At 40.7% G+C, this 22433-nt stretch overlaps 4 protein-coding genes across 4 annotated transcripts; 2 read left to right on the top strand and 2 right to left on the bottom strand.

Annotated features, from left to right (window-relative positions):
• Positions 1-398: 398 nt before the first annotated feature.
• MRS44_003961 (uncharacterized protein) lies at positions 399-2996 on the bottom strand (the record flags this gene model as incomplete). The annotated part of the gene is made up of 1 exon (XM_065623515.1): positions 399-2996. The coding sequence occupies one exon, from the start codon at positions 2994-2996 to the stop codon at positions 399-401; it is 2598 nt and encodes an 865-aa protein (XP_065479587.1).
• Positions 2997-11207: 8211 nt separating this feature from the next.
• Positions 11208-13591, top strand: MRS44_003962 (uncharacterized protein; the record flags this gene model as incomplete). The annotated part of the gene is made up of 2 exons (XM_065623516.1): positions 11208-11433; positions 11487-13591. The coding sequence occupies 2 exons, from the start codon at positions 11208-11210 to the stop codon at positions 13589-13591; spliced, it is 2331 nt and encodes a 776-aa protein (XP_065479588.1).
• A 1555-nt stretch (positions 13592-15146) lies between these two features.
• On the top strand, positions 15147-15350 carry MRS44_003963 (uncharacterized protein; the record flags this gene model as incomplete). Its single annotated transcript, XM_065623517.1, has 1 exon — positions 15147-15350. One exon carries the CDS (start codon positions 15147-15149, stop codon positions 15348-15350), a length of 204 nt encoding a protein of 67 aa, XP_065479589.1.
• A 3392-nt stretch (positions 15351-18742) lies between these two features.
• MRS44_003964 (uncharacterized protein) lies at positions 18743-22099 on the bottom strand (the record flags this gene model as incomplete). The annotated part of the gene is made up of 5 exons (XM_065623518.1): positions 18743-19338; positions 19387-20461; positions 20690-21512; positions 21576-21715; positions 22088-22099. The coding sequence occupies 5 exons, from the start codon at positions 22097-22099 to the stop codon at positions 18743-18745; spliced, it is 2646 nt and encodes an 881-aa protein (XP_065479590.1).
• Between the last annotated feature and the right edge of the window lie 334 nt (positions 22100-22433).

Genomic DNA, 22433 nt, shown 5'->3' on the forward strand with positions numbered 1-22433 from the left:
GACCAGACTTTTGTTACCCATGTGCCGAGGTTGGAGGAGCGGCCTTGTGCGGCATAGATACTGGTGGCCCAATGTCCGCGCTGGTGGCAGCGTCAGTGTTGCTCCCACTTCTTCTTCACTGTTTACCCCTTTTGCGACACTACAAAAGGAGTGTTTGCAACTGGTAAAGCAGATTCAGGCCAAGACAAATCTCCCATAGCTTCAGGGGGCATGTGGACAGTCAGGCGGAAGTCAGCCGTTAGAGGATCTAAAGGCCTTTAGCAATGTCCTGCACGATTTCCTAAGTCAATCACATGGCCGTTAAGATCAATATGAAATGTTGCTCCTATTAAGGTAACAACCTACGGAACTTGACATCATTTCTCTGTGAAACAGCCCGAAAATCCGAATAATGATCATTACATAGAGATTTCCCGAGACCAAGCCTGCACTTGCGCAGCACCCTTCTTAAGACGGCAAACTTGGTAATTGCAATCAGCCAGAACAGCAGGTATACACCGAACCAAGGCACGGTCAATGTCCTGCACGTTCGGTTCCAAGTCCGACCAAGGCTTCAAAAAGGGGCTGGTCTTGCGCGACGTATCTCGAGGCCCCAATCTCCAATGCTGTTGTAAACGTTCGGCATTATAACGCTCATGCTCCCGTTGCGCTAGCATCTCAACTTCAGGGTCAGTAAAGCCGGCAACCGCGTCGCCCCCAACTACTTTTTCTGCGATATAGCACTCAATCATGCGCAGCTTGTTCACGATGTCGTCTGCTGCGAGACGATTCGATTCCTTCAACTCTTCGTCAAGTTTGTTCCACGAAAACATACTCCGATCCGAGTCGAGCTCCGTGTCCGTCTTCGCCATCTTCCTCTTCACATTCTGGTACTCTCCATGCAGCCGTTTCGCAACTGAGCTCCGCAGCTCGTCTGGCAGGTGTTGGTGCCTAACACGACTCATAAATTTCTCGGAATCAACGTGCAAGTTCAGTTGAGTTTCTGAAGGCAGCGCTGCGCGTTGGAAGTCGTTCTGTCCTGTCACCCTGCTCATGGCAAGTATCGCTTCCAATGAACGAGCGCCGTGGTGGAACGTGGGCACAGTCAGCAGTCCGTTGAGCACCGCGTCATCAACCAGTATACGCTTCCCTTTCATCAAAAGCCGCTTCTCCAACAGTGCGCGGAGCAGAATAGCACGTCGGATTGGATACATTCGATCATGTTCACTGGTTGGATCCGGACCGACGACATTGACATATCCCCGCAGGCGGCTTACGAAGTCCGGTCCTTTGGCGGCAGCAAACTGGTCGGGTTCGGTATCGACCGTAAACTTCGCAAACGTTGGAGAAGTGCCTCCTATGAAAATAAGGATTGCGGCACCAAGGGGATGCATCTGGCCATGATCGAGAAATTTGCCATCCTGCATCGGTGCTAGAAAATACCTCAACCACCCCAATCTGGAGCCGTCAAGACTAGCGTCGAATTCATCGAATAATACCAGGGGGAGTATTCCCGATAAGGCCCGGTCCCGAATTAACTGAAAGGCGGCCAATAGATCCGAATAATCCGCAAACTGGGAAAGATTAAAGTCCAACCTTTTCACTGGTCGCCCTCGGGCTGCTGTTTCAATCACCTCCATCACTCCAAACGACTTTCCTGACCCTGGTGGCCCGAATACACCAATGGAAAGAGGTCTGGCTTGAAGCATTGGAGGTGCTCTCAAATATTCTTGTACCAGATTGGTAATTGAACGAAAGCTCTCGATCTCATGTCGGTCAGCCGTCATCAGCCGGCCAAAGCAGGCGGTCGGCACGTGACTAAGCACTTCACGAGGTCCATCCCGAACAATATAACGAGCGATCTCGGCAGGATCGCCCATTACATCTAGAAGGATTGACCAGGGTGAGCCTTGAGAGATGCGTGTGACCGGAACGCGAACAGACGCTATCTTTTCCTGTGATGAAGGGTCTTCCACTACCTCCAAAGACGGGTAGTCTGGTTCGTTGTCCGTAGTGTTCCTACGGAAACCTGTGGAAGCGAGGCGACGGGCGTTGCGTAAGCCGACTAAGACCCCCTCTCGTATTGCAGTGCCAATGGAATCGTCAAGCTGGTTTGATTCGTTGGAAGTTGCCGAATCAAACGTTTTGGCGAGCGATGACACAAGGCCAGCTGTGAAGGCCGTTGACAAACCGGCCATCGGCCCAGAGTGAGACTGAATGAAGTCGCCTTCAGCATTTTCCGAGTCAAAATAGAGTGTTGGTGGATCTGCTGTCCGGCCTTGGTAATAAATGATACCGTCGCAATCGAAGCGGATAATCAGATGAGCGCAGGAAACTAGCGTATCGAGCCTTCCATTGGATGCAATATGCTGAACAAAGTCCTCTGCAGTTCTTTCCCATGACAGATGACGACTTAGTTCTATTCCCTCAGCCCGAAGGTCGTCGGCATCGACTATGACAATGAGACGTCTGGAATCCTGGTTGTTGTTCTCGTCCACAACCGGACCCCTTCGCACGGTATCCCAGAACTTCCCAGTCGCGAGAGGACGAGCCATCTTGTATATCAAAAGTTGGGGACGCGCTGCACGAAGCAGCTCCTTGCAAGAGTCTTCCGAACCTTGGGGCTCATCGCCAGGAATCGCAGGATCTTCCAACACCAGAATCCGTACGTCGGTCTTTCCATCGAGCCCAGTGAAGCGCAGAGCGCATTGCTTGCAAACATGTCTCTGCCGCTCCATTTTGTACGTAGTACCATCAGAGACAGATTTCGAGGGTACCAAGTCAATGATCGAATGGACGCCATTACTGAGATCTGGTTCTCGAGAGGGCCCGAGCACGTTGTGGTTATGATAGGGCTTTGCTTGCCGTAAAAGGTCGGCCAGCAACGCTGCTCCCCCAGTACGACGGACAAGGCCAACGGATCCCTCTATCCAGGTGTCTCCGTCAAGGCTTGCGGGAACTGGGTATGCGAGCCACTCAATGGGGACGTTACCGGCAACGATTATAGATTGGGCCATAGCGAAACCAAATTGTACAACAAATGAAGATGGTCGAGCAAAAGCAGGATAACTGCAGCGGTAGAGTTCAGTTTCTTTTTATGCCCCTCAGCTGCACACATAGAGTTTTTAGAGGGTGGTCTCACTGCTTTTTATAGGAAAGGAGGCGCGCTTTTGCGAGAAAGCTTATTACAGTTGCAGGCACAAGTCTCGCTAGGGTGCCCCACAGGGTCAGGGACCCGACCTTCCTTCCTTCCGTCCCATTTTCCTGACCAACTGATAAAGCCTAGGTCGAGGAACTACTCGAATTCGTAGCACAGCTGTTATCAATGCCAATGGAATGTATACGAAATAGTAGGTTAGAATAGCTTCAATTGACCGGGACTAGCGTACATCGCGAGGCCGAAGAGTGACCTATTTTGACCCCGTTGGCGCTGTGTGGCCCCCTCGCAAGACTTATGCCAGCAAACGGAGTAGTATGCCAATGTAACCTTATCTCAGGTTGGAGATGGAGGGTCACAAATGCTACTACCCAATCCACTCTTCGGTGAGCATGTGGGCAAGCATCATTGACAGATCATTCATAGATAAGTGGCTAGAACTAAGATTCACTTGTTCAGCTCCAAGTTAAATAAATCCATATAACAGATTATATACGTCATTAATTATAGAATGGAGAGAGTATAATTTTGATCAAGAAGCATGTGAAAGCTGAAATATTGTGCCGCTGTAGATAAAGAAATTGTATCATGCGTTACTAGGGTTTATTAATTGCTACTCGGTTGCGCCCGCATGATACACGACTCCACCAGCCACGGAGACAACCTCAGTCCCAGGTAAGCCCCTTCGGCCCCTTAGGGCAGCTGAGTTTGCACGAGGAGTCTTCTGCTGGATGTCATAATTCGTTCAATATTCAGCGAGGGGAGCCCAGCTCGCCCCCGTCACGTTCACCTGGCGGCTGGGTTTGTATCAGTTGCCTACGACGATGGTATCCCTCACGATATCTAACTTGTGCAGTCCAACGCAAGCTCAACGTTTCTTGATGCACATGCTCCTGGGACACAGCCAATATATCCACCGACGTCACCTGTAAGCGGAATATTCGGCCCGGTGTTACAAGTATACGGCTTAATAGAGTTTTGGCCTAAAGTCTAAGTTGACTGTCAAAGATCAGCATGTCAGCGCAGCCAAGGCTATTTTTATCCCAGTCACCATCGTTAACCGTCCCGATCTCCCAAAACCATCCCGTTAACTCTAGATTTGTAAAGTTTATTACGTCTGGCGGTTAAGCCTAGAGGGCATTATCGATTATCCATCCTGTGGTGTCTTTCCTGCAGTTTCCAGTGTTGTGTTAGTAGCAGGAGGTCTTTTCGACTGTTCTCCAAGTGTTCGGAGTCATACCTTCAGCACCTGAAGTGGCGCCTGCCATAGTCACGGGTTGTGGTTGGTGACACGGTTAGTAGAGCGGTGGGGGTTAGGAATTACAATGAGGGAGTATTTATTACTTGTGGGAATCCGGCACCCCCGTGGTAGCGGCTGCTACCACGGGGTCCACGCTGACCAGCAAAAAGGGCTGGAGTACCTCGCACTTTAGGTATCAATCAATCAACACACCGCTGCTGCCCATTATCGTTTACCTGGCCATTGAATTTTTTTTAGCATGCTCAGTGCGACATAAGGTTTGCTAAAGCTCAGCGAAGCGTCACTCTGAGCGGTGACATTGCGTTTGCCAGCTGGTGGTGGCACATTAAACGCAAAGTGGGCTGATATGCTTTGCCTCAGCTTGTAGCTCAGCCAACCATAACTGGTCTTCTTGTTTTATAGTTTACCCGTCGCTTCAAACTACAGGGATAGCCTTTGAGGCTGCAGGGTGAATTACCTGCCTTTGAACTGCGCGCTCGAAACTCCTGTGTGGAATTTCATAATGTAGATACGCGGATGTTACTGACATGTGATGGCCTGGGAGTAGGAAGTTACTCCCACACCACATATGTTAATGACCGATGGCAGATGCTATAGGTGATAATCATATAGCCTGGCTAAAAAATATCGGGCTGCTTGATTATGTTGCCTTCTATATGTTGGAAAAGAATATCAGTTATAAGTTATTAAAACTTAGATATATTATATACTTGCTGCTTTATTAAAAGCTTATGGAATAGTTAAATAATAATAAAAAAGTAGAAGATACTATTAATTTTAAAGTAATAGTTATATAAATAATAAGTAAGTGAACCATATAAGTGAGTAAGTCAGCTATTTGTACACCTTAATAAAGTATTATAAAAGATCTTTATTAACTAAAGAGAATATTTTAACTGTGGAGGAACAATAACACAATACACAGACCACCTATAGCCAATCAAGGCTGCGAGGGCTGCTTAATAAGCAGTTGAAAAAGAGGTAAATTAGAAGGTAAAGAAGATGAAAAAGATGACTAGCTAAGAGCTGCGGCAGAAGATGCCTCTTTTGATCAAATGGTCACGTGATCAAGCACGTGACTCACAGGCTCGCCCGAGCCCCAACTCAATATATCCTATCTTATACTAATATATTTCACAAGTAAGTCAGTTACCTAAGTAAGTCAGTCATGAACATTTACACCTTAAATTGTGATTTTAAAAAAGCTATTAAAAATCTAAACTAGGCTTAAAATGACTGGAATTTTGAATATAGCTTAATTAGTATAAGGTATATTTTGTTAGAGAAACAGAACACACCAACCACACAGCCAAAATTTTCTGACGCGTCTTTCTTTCAGTGACTTTTCGAAGAGGGATTTCACACACTTTCCCGTGATCTCAATATCATAGAAAATAATAAGGGCAACTGATCAATTGATAGTAATGATAATCACGCTGGAAAAGAAAGCCCAAAGCTCCCCTTTCTCAACCTGACTGGCGAAGAAGATGATGATGGTCAAAGGTCAAAGGCCTCTGACTCCTTTTCTACGTACAAGAAATTGCCCAATGGCCCAAAACGGCTTAGCACCTATTTCCCCCAACTCAATATAACGTACTTCATAAGCGAGTCAGACGCACAAGCGAGTCGGACAGTAAGATTTATACCTTAAATTGCAATCTTTAAAAAGGTACTAAAAATCCAAACTAGGCCTAAAATGGCTAAAACTTTATATATAACTTATTTAAGATAAGAGATATATATATATATATATTTAGAAATTCTAACCTTTAGGAACTCTAGAAACCTTAAAAAGTAGGTCTTTTTATATTTTTTTTTTTTTTTTTTTAGTGTTTTAAGAATTTTAATTCTTAAAAAAATAATAAAATTTCTAAAAATTTCTTTCTATATACTATTTATAGTAATTTATCTATATTTAATTTTCTACTTATCTTAAGCCTAGTTTGGATTTTTAAAAGCTTTTTGAAAAACTGTGATTTAAGGTATAAATACCTAATAACTAACTCACTTATGCATCCGACTTGCTTATAAAGTACATTTTAAAAAATAATTCTTAGAAATTCTACCTATAGGAGCTCTAGAAACCTTAAATACTGGGTCTTTTTATATTTTTTTTTAAAGCTTTTTAGGACTTTTAATTATAAAAAAAATAATATAATTTCTAAGATTCTTTTCTTATAGAGATCTATTTTTAATAAGCCTATAGTTATTAAAAGTTTTAGATACTTTAAGCTTAGTTTTAATTTTTAGAAGCTATTTAAAAAACATCTATTTAAAGTATAAATACCTACTGACTGAGTTACTTAGGTAACTGACTCCCTTATGGAGAACATTAGCTTAAATAGGCTAGCTTAAGATAGCCTATATATAGCTATAAGTTTTTCTTTCTTTAGGGATAGGGATACTAGCTAGTATAACTGGAAGGAATACCTTCTGGATTTTAACTATATTTTAAAAATTTAATATAGTTTTACTATAGTTAATTATGTATTAACTTAGTTAATTTATATCTGGTTAGCCATATTTTATATAGTTAGAAAACTCAAAATCTAGACTTTCTAATAGTATAGCTTTTAGGAAAATGGAGCTAACTTTAGCAGAGTTTTTTCTTATATTAAGACAGGTTTTCTTCCTAGATTAATACTAATTAATGAATGTAATAAGCTTATGTCCTATACAAGTATATATTCTAGATAATTATATATTCTATTTCTATTTTACATTCTAGTAATTTTTAAAAGGCTTTTAAAGTTTTAAACTAAGCTTAAAATAGCTATAAGTTAGATCTTAAGATAATTAGAATAAATTATATATAGAAAATAATACTTGAAAATTCTATATAACTAGAACCTAGGTAGGTAGGTAAAGTGAGTATTAAGAGAGCTTACTTTTCTTATTTATCTATATTTCTAAAAGTTAAAAATTTCAGAAATTATTTTTTATATATATTTCTAGCTAATAAGCTTATTTTAAAAGTCTTAACTATTTTTAGCTTAATATTAATTTTTAAGCACTTTTTAAAAAGTCAGCTTTAAGCTGTAAATTGAATAGAATACATGCTGATATAATATATATAACATACTTAATAAGTGAGTCAATTACACAATTGAGTCAATTACTATACTGTATAGCTAAAAATAGCTATATTAGAATTTTTAAAATTAGCTATATAGTAGGTAGACTTTTAGAAATTTTATTTAGTTTATTTATTAAAAAATATAAAAAAAACAGTATAAAGAAGCTTTTTCTTAATAACTTTATAAAAAAATTATAAATAAAATTAAATAAAATTCTATTATATAATTTATTATATAATTAACTTATATTCAAGTTTTATAAGATCTTTGCAAAAGTTAGCTATAAAAGTAGAGAATAGTATAAGGTAGGTTATATTGATGAGGTAAATAGGCAGTGGAATTAGAATAAAAAAAGACCTGATTAGCTAAATAAGCTAGCATAAAGAAAAGATAAGAAAAAAGAAATCTAATAAAAAAGTAAAATAAAAAATGGCTTTTAATTAGTATTTTTATTATTGTAATTGAGTAACCAATAATTGAGATTTTTTTCCATTCTAGCTATATGTAAAAGACTGAAAAATAGAGACTATATAGTCTTCAAAGACTATAGGGTAGGTGATAGAAATAGGAGGTGAATAGGCAGTAGAATCAGTCTTTATAAAAAGCTGATTGGCTAGGTAAGGGATCATAAGATAATAAAAGTGGGTTACAAAATAGATAGGAGTATAGGGTAGAAGGCCAGCTTCTGATTGGTAGTCTTATGGCTTATATTGGTTATGTCTGTGAAGATCTGAGGAAGGAAAACTATTCTAAGAGAAAGCTATTCTTTTATAACCAATTGCTCGGGATCTATTAGTCCGATTCGGGCAAAAGCTATACCGTCAGAAATTCCTATTCCGAGGCTTTCTAACCGTATAGGGTATACATAAATCGGATAAGAAATAGCCGGGTTATGGCATAAAGAAGATAAAACTTATAGGATTTTATATTTCAGATATTAGAAACCGGATAGGAAATACCCATATAGGAAGGCCAGCTTTAATGGAGTTATCGGGCTTTAGATAAAGCCCTAAGTCCGGGTCACGTGACTTACCCTATATGGCCGGAATTGCCTAGAAGGGAAGTTTATGTAACTCCTCGATATCTGGCTTATCTAAGCAGTTATAGCTTAGGTAAGCATACCATCAAAAAGCGCCAATAATATATTATAGGGTAGCAAATTATCAGACTTATATCTTATAAGCTGAATTTCCTAGAATTATTTATATAAAAGACCTTTCTTATAAAAGTCTTTAATACTATAAGAGTAGGTTTCTTAATATAGAAAAAAACCAGGCTAAAACTGGTTCAACTCAGTTGAAAGCTATACCATTAGAAAGCTCTAATTCCAAGCTTTCTAGCCATATATAGCATAGTTAAAGTAGATAAGGATTAGCCAAGTTAATACATAGTGAAGTTTTAAAACGTACTACTATTTTAATCTTAGGTCTGAGACTGGAAAAAATTCCTTCCAGTCTTATTGTCTTTCTTCTTACTCCTAAGAGGCTGAGAGACCTCTAGTCCTTTCTTAATCCATTCTATACTAGCCTAATTAGACTAATATAAAATTGTAATAGTGCACCTTAGCTGTCATACTACAGAGCAAAAAATTAGGCTATAATTACTATTGTAGCAATTACAGTAGGTGCTTCAGCTGCATATGAAGCCTATCGCTTACAGGGGGACCAAGCTTGTAATAAGAATAAATAGAAATATTCTCTTTATAATAAAGAGCTTTTATAAGTTTTTAGCTATTTTAGACTTAGATTTAGTTTTAATAAATTTCTTTAAAAATTATAATTTAAAGTATAAATCTTAAATGTAATACATGTCTGTAATATAAGCCTGTTATATATGCTAAGATAATATATATGATAAGCTTACATGATAAACAAGCTTGTATGACACTTTATAATTTATTAGTATTTATACTTTAAATTATAATTTTTAAATAAAATTCTAGAAAATTCAAGTTATACCTAAAATAGGTCAAACTTTAATATAATATCTATTACATAATTTATATTAAGAAAACTTTTTTTAAATTTATTTAAAATTTATTTATAAGCTTATTTAAGAAAACTTTATTCATACTATATAAATTACTATTTCTATATAAAGAAGATTTTTTAAAGTCTATAAAAAAATACTATATAGTTTTCTTTTTAATTAAATACTTAAAAATAATTTTTTTTAGATTTTTAATAATTATATAGTGCATTTTAGAAAATTTATAGTTTACCCATTTAGCTATACAGTATAACTATCATACAAAGCTTGTTTGTCATGCAAGCTTATTATGTACATTATAAGCTTAACATACAAACATTAGCAAGTGGATCAAATTAGGAAGTGGGTCACTCATACTGTACAGCTAAAAGTAAAAATATTAGATTTTCTAAAACTAGCTATATATTTAATAAAAATTTAAAAAAATTTATTTTAAGGTTTATATAGTGAAAGTTATTAGATATTACTTTTTTTCAATTTTAATTTAATTTATTAATCATTTTATATATAAATTTTAGAAAATATATAGTATAAATAAGCTTTTTTATAATAACTCCATAAATAAAAGTAAACAAAATTTAGGAAAATTTTTTAATATAATTTCTTACTTAATTAAGTTAATTTTAAATCTTTAGCTATTTTTGCTATAGTTTGGATTTTTAATAATTTTTCTAAAATCACAATTTAAGATATAAATATAACTGATCTACTTACTGATTTAATCCTTTCACTAATAAAGTACATTATTACATATATTAATCTTAATTATTAGCTACTTAATCAATATAAAAAGACCACTAATTAAAAGCTCTTTTTTAGCTTATCTTATCTATAAAACTCAGTTTTATCTCTATACTTTCTTATCTAGCTAATTAGATCTTTTTTAGACCTAATTCTCCTACCTATTTACTTCCAATCAATATTACCTACTCTATATCCTTTACCTCCTTTATCATTAATATTTTTTTAGCCTTTTATACTATACATTTACAAAAACTATACAATAGTTTGCTTAAGCTTAAAATAAATAAAAATTCATAAATAAGTTTACAAGCTTATAATCTACTTAATTAGGGGAAAAAATTCTTAGAAACTTTAACCTTTGTAAATATACTAAACTAGAAAAGCAGGTTATTTTAGACCTACATTTCATATCTAATAAGGCTCTAGTTAAGGAGAAGTTCTAGGAATTTCTTCTAACTTGTTCTTACATTAATGCTTCGTTAGTGGGTGTTGCTGAGACAGGGTTGCACCTCTTGGCAGGTGGAGACAATTGGGTGTCCTGGAGAGTCTCGATGCAGGTCAACAAGACACGCACCACCGTGCGAGATATTGAAGCGTTTTCACAATGCACGCATGTCGCCCTGTTGGCACGACCTTATTGGTTGTACTCTGCAATGCTGCCTTCCACCAACCCACCTTGGGTCCCGGCGTTAGGCAACAACTCGATGACGGACGGGACTTGAGGGTACCGGCGTCAAGTTATATAAGAAAGGGTTGCGCTCGCTGTTCGACTTCTACTTCTGCCCTCCCAGTGAAGCAATATTAGTAAGGGCGGTCACAATATCGTCAAAGATCATACCAATACGTCACCATCCCCCTTCCGCGGCATTCTTAATTTCAACATAAATTTTCTCCGCAATAGAAGTTCATCGCATCTCATCAAACCTAATTGGGTTTGCGATGTGTTGTCAGGAACTTAACCTGCTCCTTTAATCTTCATAGCTTCACATAATTTTATCAAATGGACGAATCATGTCACTCGCCACAAAGTCTGCGCAAATACGCCCACGAGAACCTCTCCAACCGCGACGAGGACGCCTCAAATGACTACGGCAGCGACGTTTCCGACGACTTGAAGGTTTCCGCACTTGGGGAGTTCCAGGATGGCGGGGATCGCGCCACGCAAGGCGCGCCGAATGCGCGCGTGAGCCCTGGCAGGCATGGTTCTTGGAAGGACAAGTTCATAGGTCAGGAAAAAGGCGAAATCCCAGACTCATGGAAGCTCATTAAGCATATTTAGTGCACCGCGACGTAGCTATGCATTTCTCCGACCGGAGTAATGTGGGCTTCTCCCTCGACACACTCGGTTCTCAGCGGGTTTCCTTTCCACCCACATACCTGGATGTTCCCCCACTTTCTGGTTTAGGTGTGAATTGCCCTCTACCCTCCAAAGACTCGATACGCCTGATCGAGATACTTCCAGGAACGGGGAACATGCCTGTTGCTGCACAGATTCATGTCACCCAACTCAGCTACCCGCAGCCTTATGAAGCACTCTCATATGCCTGGGGTCACAAAGAGTTTCTCCATAAAGTCACGCTGGATAACGAAAATATTCCTACCACTACCAACCTCTTTCATGCTCTTGAGAGAATCCGTCTTCCGGACCGCCCAAGGCTCATCTGGGTTGATCAGTTATGTATCAATCAATCCGACGACGATGAGAAGAGGAGCCAAGTTCAATTAATGAGTCGGGTATACAAGACGGCAACCCGCGTCCTTGTTTGGCTAGGGGAAAATGATACGAGTACGCCGAATGCAGCCTTTTATCTCATCTGTGAGGTGGCAAATTTCTTCTTTAAATCTGCTAAAGCCTCTTTCAACTCTTCCGACAGCCTCCAACCAGTACCAGTCCCGAACGTGCTGCCAGAAGTGGATTCTCCACGATGGCTGCTACTGCAAAGTCTTTTCGAATTGAACTGGTTTTGGAGGGTATGGGTTATTCAAGAGATTGCTCTATCCGCGACAGCTTGTTTGATGTGGGGTGACTCTGAAATCGAGTGGGAATGGGTCGGGCTTGCTGCCGCATATATTCGACTCAATAACTCCAACGTCTTTCAGCATTGTTTCATGCCGGGTATATTCAACACCTATTTTATGTACCGAATATCGACCGCCTCAGAGAGGATCTTCAAACCCGTGTCCTTGAGCTTCCTTCGCCTTCTCACGATGACACAACAATATGACACTTCCGAACCCCGAGACCGAGTGTATGGCCTGTTGGGGCTGCCTTGTACTGGTAGACCATTTATCGAGCCGAATTACCACCTGGATATTCAGCATGTCTACAGAGCAGCGGCGCTTGGGATCATTGAGGCTGAGAGGAATCTTTCTTTGCTCTCAAGCGTTCAACACGGCCCAGATTTTTGTCCATCACAGGAGTCCTGGGTACCCAGGTGGAACACAACAGTCTTCACCAAATCACTGCTTAGCGGCGATAGTGCACGTTGCCACAAAGCAGATGGGGACGTTCCAATGTCTCGATATTTGTCGTGTGATCGCAGCCTGAGGGTTGGAGGTTTGGACTCTGGAAAGGTGATAAAGGTCCTCGAAGTTATGAAGAATACTGACTTCCAAATGGTCGAAAACGCCTCGGTATGCAACCGTCGTGGCTTGCCTGCGCTCCAGGCTTCGGAAGATATAGCTCTTCTAGCGTACACTCTCACAGCTGGGAAAGATTGGTATGGGCTTTTGGTGGAGAATGAGGGAACCCATGTTTCAGATTTCGCTTCATGGGTCGTCTCGAGATTCAATATACCAACATCTACGACGTCGCTTGAACCAGGCTCGGAAACTACTACAAGCGGGGCTACTTCGACAGAGGATAGGGCCCAGAAAGCCGCCATGAACGCGGGATTTTCCACTCGAACTCTGCGGCTGCAACGGCCAATGCTCGCCACAGATAATGAACAGCAGGACTTCGAACTTTTTCCTCGTTCCGTACAACATGACGTCGATCATACCGAGACCGATGACCAAGAATATTTCAAAGAAAGCATCGGCGAACAAGACAACATGCTCCGTCAAGCTTATAGCTGTCTGGCCGACGGCGGAGATGCCTGGCGTTTCGTAGAAGCAGCCCAAAGTGCTTGCAACGGTCGCCGGTTGTTTCTCACAGAAGATGGCAGATTGGGTCTGGGTCCAGCGGCTATGAGAGAAGGCGATCACTTATGCATCCTCTTCGGTGGATCAGTCCCCTTCATTATGAGGCCGGAGGGTCAATCCTGGAGGGGCCAATCCTGGAGCCTTATTGGAGAGAGCTATGTTAAAACGCTCATGGGCGGAGAGCGGGTCAAGAAGTACAAAGAAGGCTTGGAGGTTTCTATATGTTTCGAAATCTGCTAGAGAAGGGAAACATGTAAACCCTACCAAGTATTCAAGTCAGGAACGCGCCCTATTCCCGCTTCTGCGCTAATTACCTATCCCTAACTATCCTTATCTACTACCACCTCGGGAATAGGGCCCATTCCTAAAATCTAGCTTATTTCCCTAAATTATCAGGGATTATCTAGGAATAAGGCCCGTTTTCCTTAGTGATACTAATATAGCTAATTATTATTTTATTTAAGTCTAGAGTAGGCATAGAAGCTATCGCAGTAATTAAGTAAACCCCGCAAGGGAGTAAGGGATCCCTATTTATGCCTTTCCCTTTTCTCTTTATAAGAGGTAAATTAAAGAGAAAAGAGAGCCCTCTTTCTTAAATAGCCTAATATTAAGTAATAATTCTCTTCTTAATTAATTATCTTCTTCGCTAAAATAAATAATAATTAAATAGCTTAACCGCCTTAGACTTTACCTTAATTAGCTAAAACTAGTAATCCTATATATTTAATATAAGTTTACCCTTAAGGCTAATAGAGATTATATCTCGCGGCACCTTAGAGAGCGGCATAGTATCTCTAAGCTAGCTCATTAAGGGCTTAGCCTATTTATTTAAACCCTTCGCCTTCTAGATCTAAATATATTACCAGTGCGGTTAAATAGCTCTTTACCTTACCCTTACCTCTGCATCTAGCAGGGCGCTACCTATAGGTATTATAGGCTCTAATTAACTAGCCTTAAGCTTCTCTCTTGGTATTTAAAGAAAGTCTACTCTTAGGATATCTAGCATAGTAAAGGATATAGCTTCCCTAAGAGTTACTAGCTATAAGACTATATCCTAGACTAACTTAGCTTCTAGGCCTAGACTATAAGTAATATTAGGTATTCCTAGACGGTTTATCTATACTGCGGTTAGCCCTAGGGACTATATATGCCTATTACTATATACTAGGCGCTAAAAGCTATATAGATATTCGCTAAGGAACTCTTTATTAAAAAGTAGTAATATCTCTCTTAATAAGCATAGAGTAGTCCGCCGTAACCTACTAGCTAGATAATAAGCGTAATTAACCTAGCCCTTATAATAAATTAGATATAGCGAATTAGCTAGAAGGAGACTTTTTATAATACGCGATGAGACCTAATCGTCGCGATAGCTTAATGCCCTCCTAAAGAAAACTTAGGGCCGCTATAGCTTATTAATTATAAGAATAAGGCTCTAATAAGTAGTTAAGAGGATGAATATAAGCTAACCTAGATAATAATTGCCTTTAACTATCTATTTAAATGCTCTAACGATACTATTAAGTATACTAATATTTCTCTTCGGCGATAGCTTTGCGGTATATATCCTAACTAACCCTATAAATGCCTATTTAAGCTAGTTATTAAGCCTAATATAAAATAAAGATATTATTAATTACTTAAAAAGTATCTATGCTTTTAGTTTTAACTTTAGCGTTTACCCCTAATACTAACTAGGCATTTATATTAATAAATGCTCTCTAAGCCTTAGAGGATAGCGTTAGAGACCTTATGGGATAATCCTGCATAGGAATACTATGATAGTTTCGAGAATATGTTCTTACTTGACGAGGAGGAGGAGGAAGAGGAAGAGAAAGAGGAAGAGGAAGAGAAAGAGAAAGAGGAAGAGGAAGAGGAAAAGGAAGAGGAGGAGGAAAAGGAAGAGGAGGAGGAAGAGGAGGAGGAGGAGGGAAATAATAGCAAGGACAAAGACCCCAATACACATTTTATACAACTACTACTACCACTACTACTATAAGACCCTAAGGCTAACCTAGTCTTATAATTCTACCTATTTATAGCGACTAAGGATTTTATAGATAGAAACTCAAAGTTAATAATGCTTATCTATTTTAGTGCTATATATAGACTTATATTACTTATAGGGGCTAACTTTCTCTACCTAGCTTAATTCACTAGTATCTTCTCTAGCCTTATCTATTATACTTAGCTTCTTATTATAGAATCTATACTACTTAGATTCTTATATAATTATATTAGTTTATTATAAAGGCCTTAGTTTAAGTAACTAGATATATTAAATAATATCTATAAAAATAAGATATATAATAAGATATTATCGCTACTTAGGGAGTTTATTAGTCTTGCCGCCTATAATTAGTCCCTATATTAATTAAAGGGCCTAATAATTTAATTTAAATAAAGTAATAATAATAAGGAGATATTATAAGATAGGTACTTTTAAGTTACTATAGATAGGTTTTAGACCCTAACCTATAGCGTAATCTAGGTAATAACCCGCTAATGTAAGTAATTAATATATAATTAGGTGCCCCTAAATTATGATCTTAAAATACTATGGGACTAATTATTAATAGCTACGGCTAGGTATTCTTTTATTTCTAACTTAGTTAATAAGATAATAAGTACTTATTTAGAGCTCCTTATAAAGGCCTATCTCTTACTTATTAATTAACTTACTTTAGTTAGGGAAAATAAATATAATTCCTAGGATAAGAAAGTAGTATATAGCTATATTAATATATATAATAATCTCCTCTAGATAATCTTATTATTATATTACTTATCGTCGGGATAATATACATAGGCAATAGAGCTTTTAACTATTTAATATAGTAATATAGCTTTATAGCTCTATGGCATTTACCTATATAGTAGGCGGCTTTATTTAATTATAAGGTATTATAAGACCTAAATATCTATTAATAATGAATTTTATATTATCTATTTCTTGCCTAATATAATTATAGATATTATATATTAATATCTTATTTATATTTAGCTATTAATATATATACTTCTACGGGTCTATTTCGCGAGCTATGCTACTACTTTATTACTATTTACTCTTACTAGACCGAAGTCTATATAGACCACCGCGGTATTAACTAAAGAGCTTTAGCGGCTTAGCTAAGTTACCCCTAGTATTTCTATTAGTATTAGAGTCTAGCTATATTAGTAACTCTCTATAGCTATTACTAAGAGATACCTTCGGGGCATTTTAGAAAGCTTCGACCGGTATAGTAGTTATACCGCCTATAGGGACGTAGATATAGCATATGCATAGCAGAGCGGTCATATATAACTATAGAGGTTAATTATATATAGACTCGATAGTATATTTCTAAATTAGCTCTAACCCGCTCTCTTATAGTTATATCTATATATCTCGAAAAGGTAGTATAAGTTCCTGCGGCTGGGGGATAGATATAATGGTGATGCTATCGTCTTAGGTGAGATAAATACTACGGGCCAGCGAGCAATTAACCTAAGAAGGCGCCTACGCTCCGCATATTCCACTAAAGCACTTAGAATCGCTTCAAAGCGCAACAGAGTGGCCGATTTAACCCTAACCGATTATTCTAGAAGCTACGCCGACTCAGTCAACATAGGCCCATCCCTTAGCCCGAGTATAGCTACATAGGAAGCTACTAACCCAATGGATCCGGCACACAATGGTACCTCGAGTCAATGGCCGCGGTCTAACCAGGGCTTAACTACGGGCCCAGGCCTAGCACTCGACGCAGACTACTGGGTTGAGGCCATAGCCGACGAGCTGCTTCACTACCCAGCATACCGATGTCTAGTCTGCAAGACTCATAGCTATACTATATCAAACCTCGACAGTCACTTAAAGACTCAGCATGCCCATATCAGCGCTAAGACCCGGCATGTCATCTCCGCTCGCTACGCCGGGCTCGAACTACAGGGACTATCCAAGGATGATTTCCCACATAGCCCACTGAACCCGATCCCAGCCATTGAGGGCCTACCTTTACACACCGGCTTCGCATGTACGCAATGTGGATTCCTCACTAGAAGCTGGAAGTGCCTGAAGGTATATCACAATCAGGTTCACGGAACGAAGGACATAGGACACCGCTTAGGGCTCTGGTCTAGCGTCCACATACAGACCTTCTTCACTACTCCCCGGTCGGCTATCTATTACTTCTGCGTCACGGCCTCAACTGGGGATGGGGGCTAATAGGCCGGAGGTTAGAGTCCCGCTGCTGTTTGGGCCGCTGCAGGAACGAATATTGCAGATTCTGGCGGACTTCTATATCCCTATTAATCCTCCCACTTTTACTAAAAGTAGACGCTTCGCGCTTTTATTAGCTAAAAATCCCTATAAATTCTCTATAATCCTCTTTTACCTAAAGGAAAGCTCTTAATATGATACTCTTAATCTAATTTTAAGTTAAAGTGGGGCTATGGTTATTTAATTAGTTAGCTCCTTAACTTTCCCTTATGAATCTCATGGCATAATGACTTAGATACTATAGAGTTTAAGTTAAATTTAATATACTTAAACGGGCTAGATGTATTGATGCGTATGGTTCGCGGCTACTAGATATTAACCCATTAAAAAGTGCTGACTTTGCTCTCTTAGAAGGTTCTGCTTCTATTATTGCTCTATTTACCTATAGACTCCTAGAAGTTGCGGTTCAAGGTTCCTTATATTATAATAAAAAGGCCGTTTTAAAGCACCTAGACTAATTATAATATTAAGTCTACTAAATAAAGCGAGATAACTCCGTGGCTATAGCATATGCGCTGGCTAGAGCTATTTCGTAATAGATCGCTTAATATTATTGCCGCCGTAGCTAGGTAACCTAAGCTCTTGGGAGGTAAGAGTTATTTACTTAGTTAATACTAGGGATCCCCCTTGTAGAGCTCTGCCGAGACCGAAGCTTAGCTGCGGATTATTCTCTAGGGCCTAGACCTTATGTTTAATAGGGCAAGAGCTATAATTGACTGAATGCTATATATATCTCGCTGCTAGCTTAATACGTATTTAAAAGATACCTTTTAGCCGCATAGGTTTTAGATTATACTAGGGTTATGGTTGGGGTTAGTATTTACTATCTAAGCTATTTTGCCTAGAGGGTTTCTTCTAGCTAAAGATATAGCTTATAGACTAAAGGGAGGAGATTTTTCTAAAAATATAAAGAGATAAGAAAAGGGAGAATAAGAGTATAAAAGAGATATAAGAGATATAGCTAAGAAAGAGAGATATAACTAAGAAAAAGAGATATAACTAGAAAAAAGAGATATAACTAAGAAAGAGAAAAAAGAGATAAGAAATAAGAGATAATAAATAAGAGATAAGAGATAAGAGATAGGAGATAAGAGATAGAAATAGCCTTAAGAAGACCTTCTAGAGGTATTCTAAATCGACCTAGCTAGGTTACTAGGGGTATCTCGGGCTATAGAAGCCGCAGAAGTAGCCCTAGTCCTCATAAGAGCAAGGCTAATAGAGGAGTCTAGCTGGTTAGCCGCAAGGGGGCCAATAAGGTCCTGGAGCTTCTGATAGGTTTTAGCTGTCTCTAGGTCCATAAGGCCGCCTGCTGAGAAGATAAGAGGCTGAAAAAAGGCCCCGAGAGACCTATATTTTCTGCGTTTTTCTTCGGCAGCCTCTCTTAAGGTGCTATAAGGGTCTTCCTTGGCAGAATCCTTTGAAATAGCTACGATTTGGATATCATAGTAATAGCGGCTATTTCCTAGGGTAACTGCGAAGTCGGCCCTTAGGCTGGTTTCTGGGTGGACTAGAGGTTCTTTCTCGACCTCTAGGGTAGGCTGGCTACTTAGGGCTCTCATAAAGGCCCTAGTTATAGCGTCATGCCTTGCAATCCACCTTCTATTAGCACCCTTGCAGGTATCCTGATGGCCTAAGGCAGCTATAGCTCCACAAGAGCTACAGGGTAGGCTAATTGGCTTGATTGGGTAGAAAAGCCGGCTTCGGAGGGCTTCAGTGATCTCAGAGTCTGTAAAAGATAGGGCTTTTTGGGTAGGCAAGACTCCAAGCCACTTACGGCCGAGATAGCTAGCATTTTCTAGCCTAGCGTGCCTATAGCTAGAGGGGAGGCCCTCTAGGAAGCCTGCTAGCCTAGCCTTATTTGCATCTTTTAGCACCTGTTGTGCTGTTTTTCCTAGCCTAGGGCCTGGGCTGCCGCTAGGGCTAGAAGGGGCTAGGGGCTTCCGGATGAGGTCTAGGGTAGGCTGCGAGGCCTCCTTAGCTGCTAGGAATAGCTCGTGAGTTAGGTCTTTGTGTAAGGGTATTCCTAGGCCTCCCTCTCTGACTGGAAGGGCTATAAGGCTCGGATTAGGCTCCTTCGGGCACTCACTAGGGCTTCTAGCCACTAGGGCTAAGATAGCTTCCCTTATAAGGGTATCAGCTTCTTCCCAGAGGTCTTCTAGCCCAGTTGGGTCTAGCTGCCTCTGAAGGTGCCTTAGAAGAAGCTGGATACTGCCTCTAAGAAGAAGCAAAGAGTGCTGCTTAGGGAGGTCTTGCAGGGCCTCTAGGGCTTCCTGTAGGGTAGCTAGCTTATCCTGCAAAAAGGCTCTTCTGGGCCGGATAGGGCCTATATAGGTGCCTAAGGCTTTTAGGCCTTCTAGCTTAAGGTCTTCTATAGCCTTTTCCTTGCTTTTAGCTAGGTTAAGGCTAAAAGGAGAGCCTTCTAAGACCTCCTTAGCTGCCTCTAGGGTGCCTTGCGGAGCCTTATTAAGAATATAGAGGTCATCTAGATAAGCTACTAAGGTTGCCTTAGGTAACTTCCTAGCTAGGGCCTCTAGGGTAGGTCGAAAGGCAAGGGAAAAAAGAAGAGGTCCGAGAGGGTCACCTTGCCTTACACCCTTGGCTGAGGCTATAGCTGACCCATCTTCCGTAACTAAGATAGAAGGGTCATTATAGGCCCAAGCTGCTGCCTTATAGAAGGTAGGGGCATATATAGCTACTGAGGCAGCTATAGAAGCCCTATCTACTGAGTTAAAGGCATTAGCAAGGTCTATAGAGGCTAGCTGCTGGAAATTAGCCTTATTTAGGCCTATAATAGCCTCATAGAGAAGAAAAATAGCGGGTTCAACCCCGCCTGGGCTATTCACGCCTAGCTGGAAGGGTAAGAGCATATTTGGCCGATAGGAGGTCATTAGGATCGCCTTCATAGCTACCCTATAGATCAGGTCTCCTATAGCTATAGGTCTAACTCCTCCATCGGGCTTTTCAAGCCCTATTAGGCGGCTAGCGCATAATAAGTGAGCCCCAGGGGCCGTGCCTTGGCGAATCATATCAGCTAGCAGCCTAAGGAAAGCTATCACAGGGGAATCTTTCCTAGTTACTAGGTCTAGGAGAGGCCTAGTCCAGCCGCTAAGGCCGGGGGCCTTTTCCTTGCCTATAGAGGCTATAGCTGCTATAATTATCTCTGATGTAATTGGTTGGCCGGCCCTTGGGCGGGTCTTGCCTTGGAAGGGGTCTTTTGATCCAATAGGGTGCTTTTCTAGCAGCCTAGCCCTATTTTCCGTTGAATTAGGTGCTATAGGGGTCGGATCAATAAGAGCCCTAGCGGCCCGGCCTAGGTAGCCTCTTTCTAGTAGCTTAGCTGCCCTTTGGGCTGGGCTAGGAGCTATAGAAGGTCTAGCTGCCTTGGGGGGCTGCTTAAGGCACTCTAGGCTTTCTAGGGTAGGAAGGTTAGAAGGGAAGGACCTAAGAAGGGTAGCTAGGCCTCCTTCCTGTAACCCTAACCCTAGTAGCCTAGGTAAGATAAGGAAGTGCAATAGGGCCTTTTCCGTAGGCCTCTTTAAGAAGGTAGCTGCAGCTTTATGGGCTGTAGCTGTGAAAATAGCAGCTTGCTTTGCATGTAGCCTTTTCTCTGGTATAGGGATCTTTGCAAAAGCTAGCAGCTTCTGCATTGATGCCTTGGCTAGGATTGGGGCTATAGCTTGGTTGTGTAGCTGCTCTAGGGTAGGTTCCTCTAGGGTAGGTCCCTCTAGGGTAGGTCCCTCTAGGGTAGGCTCCTCAAGCTCGGTAGCCTCTGCAGGCTCTTCAAGCTTGGCAGCCTCTATAGGTTCCTTAGATCCCTCTAGGGTAGGCTCCTCTAGGGGCTCTAGGGGCTCTAGGGTAGGTTCTTCTAGAGGCTCTAGAGTTATTCCCTGGCTAGAGGGCCTAGAAACATTAGGAGACCTAGGGCTAGAGGGTCTTCCCCTTTCCTCATAGCTAGAAAAAGACCTATAGCTTTCCCTAGAGCTTAGTCGGTCTAGGGTAGGCTCCTCTAGGGTAGGCTCCTCTAGGGTAGGCCCCTCTAAAGGTGGCTCCTCTAGGGTAGGGCTAGGCTGTAGCTGCCTTTGCCGCCTTGTAGGTCTTTGTAGCTGTGGAGAAGGGGTTCTTGCTGGTCTCTTTCTTCTTATAAGGCCTCTATAGCTGACTAAGCCCGGGCTAGCCTGATTAGGACTAGTGGGACTAATAGAAGAAGCTAAAGAGGCCCTAGAGGCACTAGTGGCCCTAGTAGCTATATAGGTCCTTGGCCTAGGTAAGGTAGAAATATGGGCTTTACCTTCTATGCCGTGGATCTTAGCACTATGGGTCTTGATGCCGTGGGAGCCTCGGCAGGCTGTAGCGCAATAAGGGCAGCTGACTAAGCCAAGGGGCTGCAGCTGCTGATTTGTATAGGTCTCGGCAGGGTGTTTTTTGCGTATGTGCTCTAAGATATCTCTATAGCTGCCTTGGCAGGTAGGGCATACCTGCGAGGGCATTTTGCTATAGGGTAGGTATAGGGTAGCTAGGGATAAATAAGAGATAAGATAATAAAGATAAAAATAGCTATAAGATAGCTAAGATAATAATAAGGCTTAGAAGCTAAGCATAAGGGTAAGAGGTAAAGGTATATAAAAGAGATATACTTTAAAGCTAAGGTCTAATAAAAGGAAATATAAGAGATATATAACCCTAGCCACTATTGCTCGACGACCTTTCAGTGAAAGGTCAGACCCCGGTCAGGTTCGTAGGTACCCTCGCAGAGCGTAATTTGCGTGGGAAATGACATGGCTTGATAGCGTGCGGTCGTTGAGTGAAGTGAAAGGTGATTCA

The sequence above is a fragment of the Fusarium solani genome, assembly GCF_023522795.1.
Source record: "Fusarium solani strain SB1 chromosome Unknown bctg00000001, whole genome shotgun sequence".
NCBI lineage: Eukaryota > Fungi > Ascomycota > Sordariomycetes > Hypocreales > Nectriaceae > Fusarium > Fusarium solani.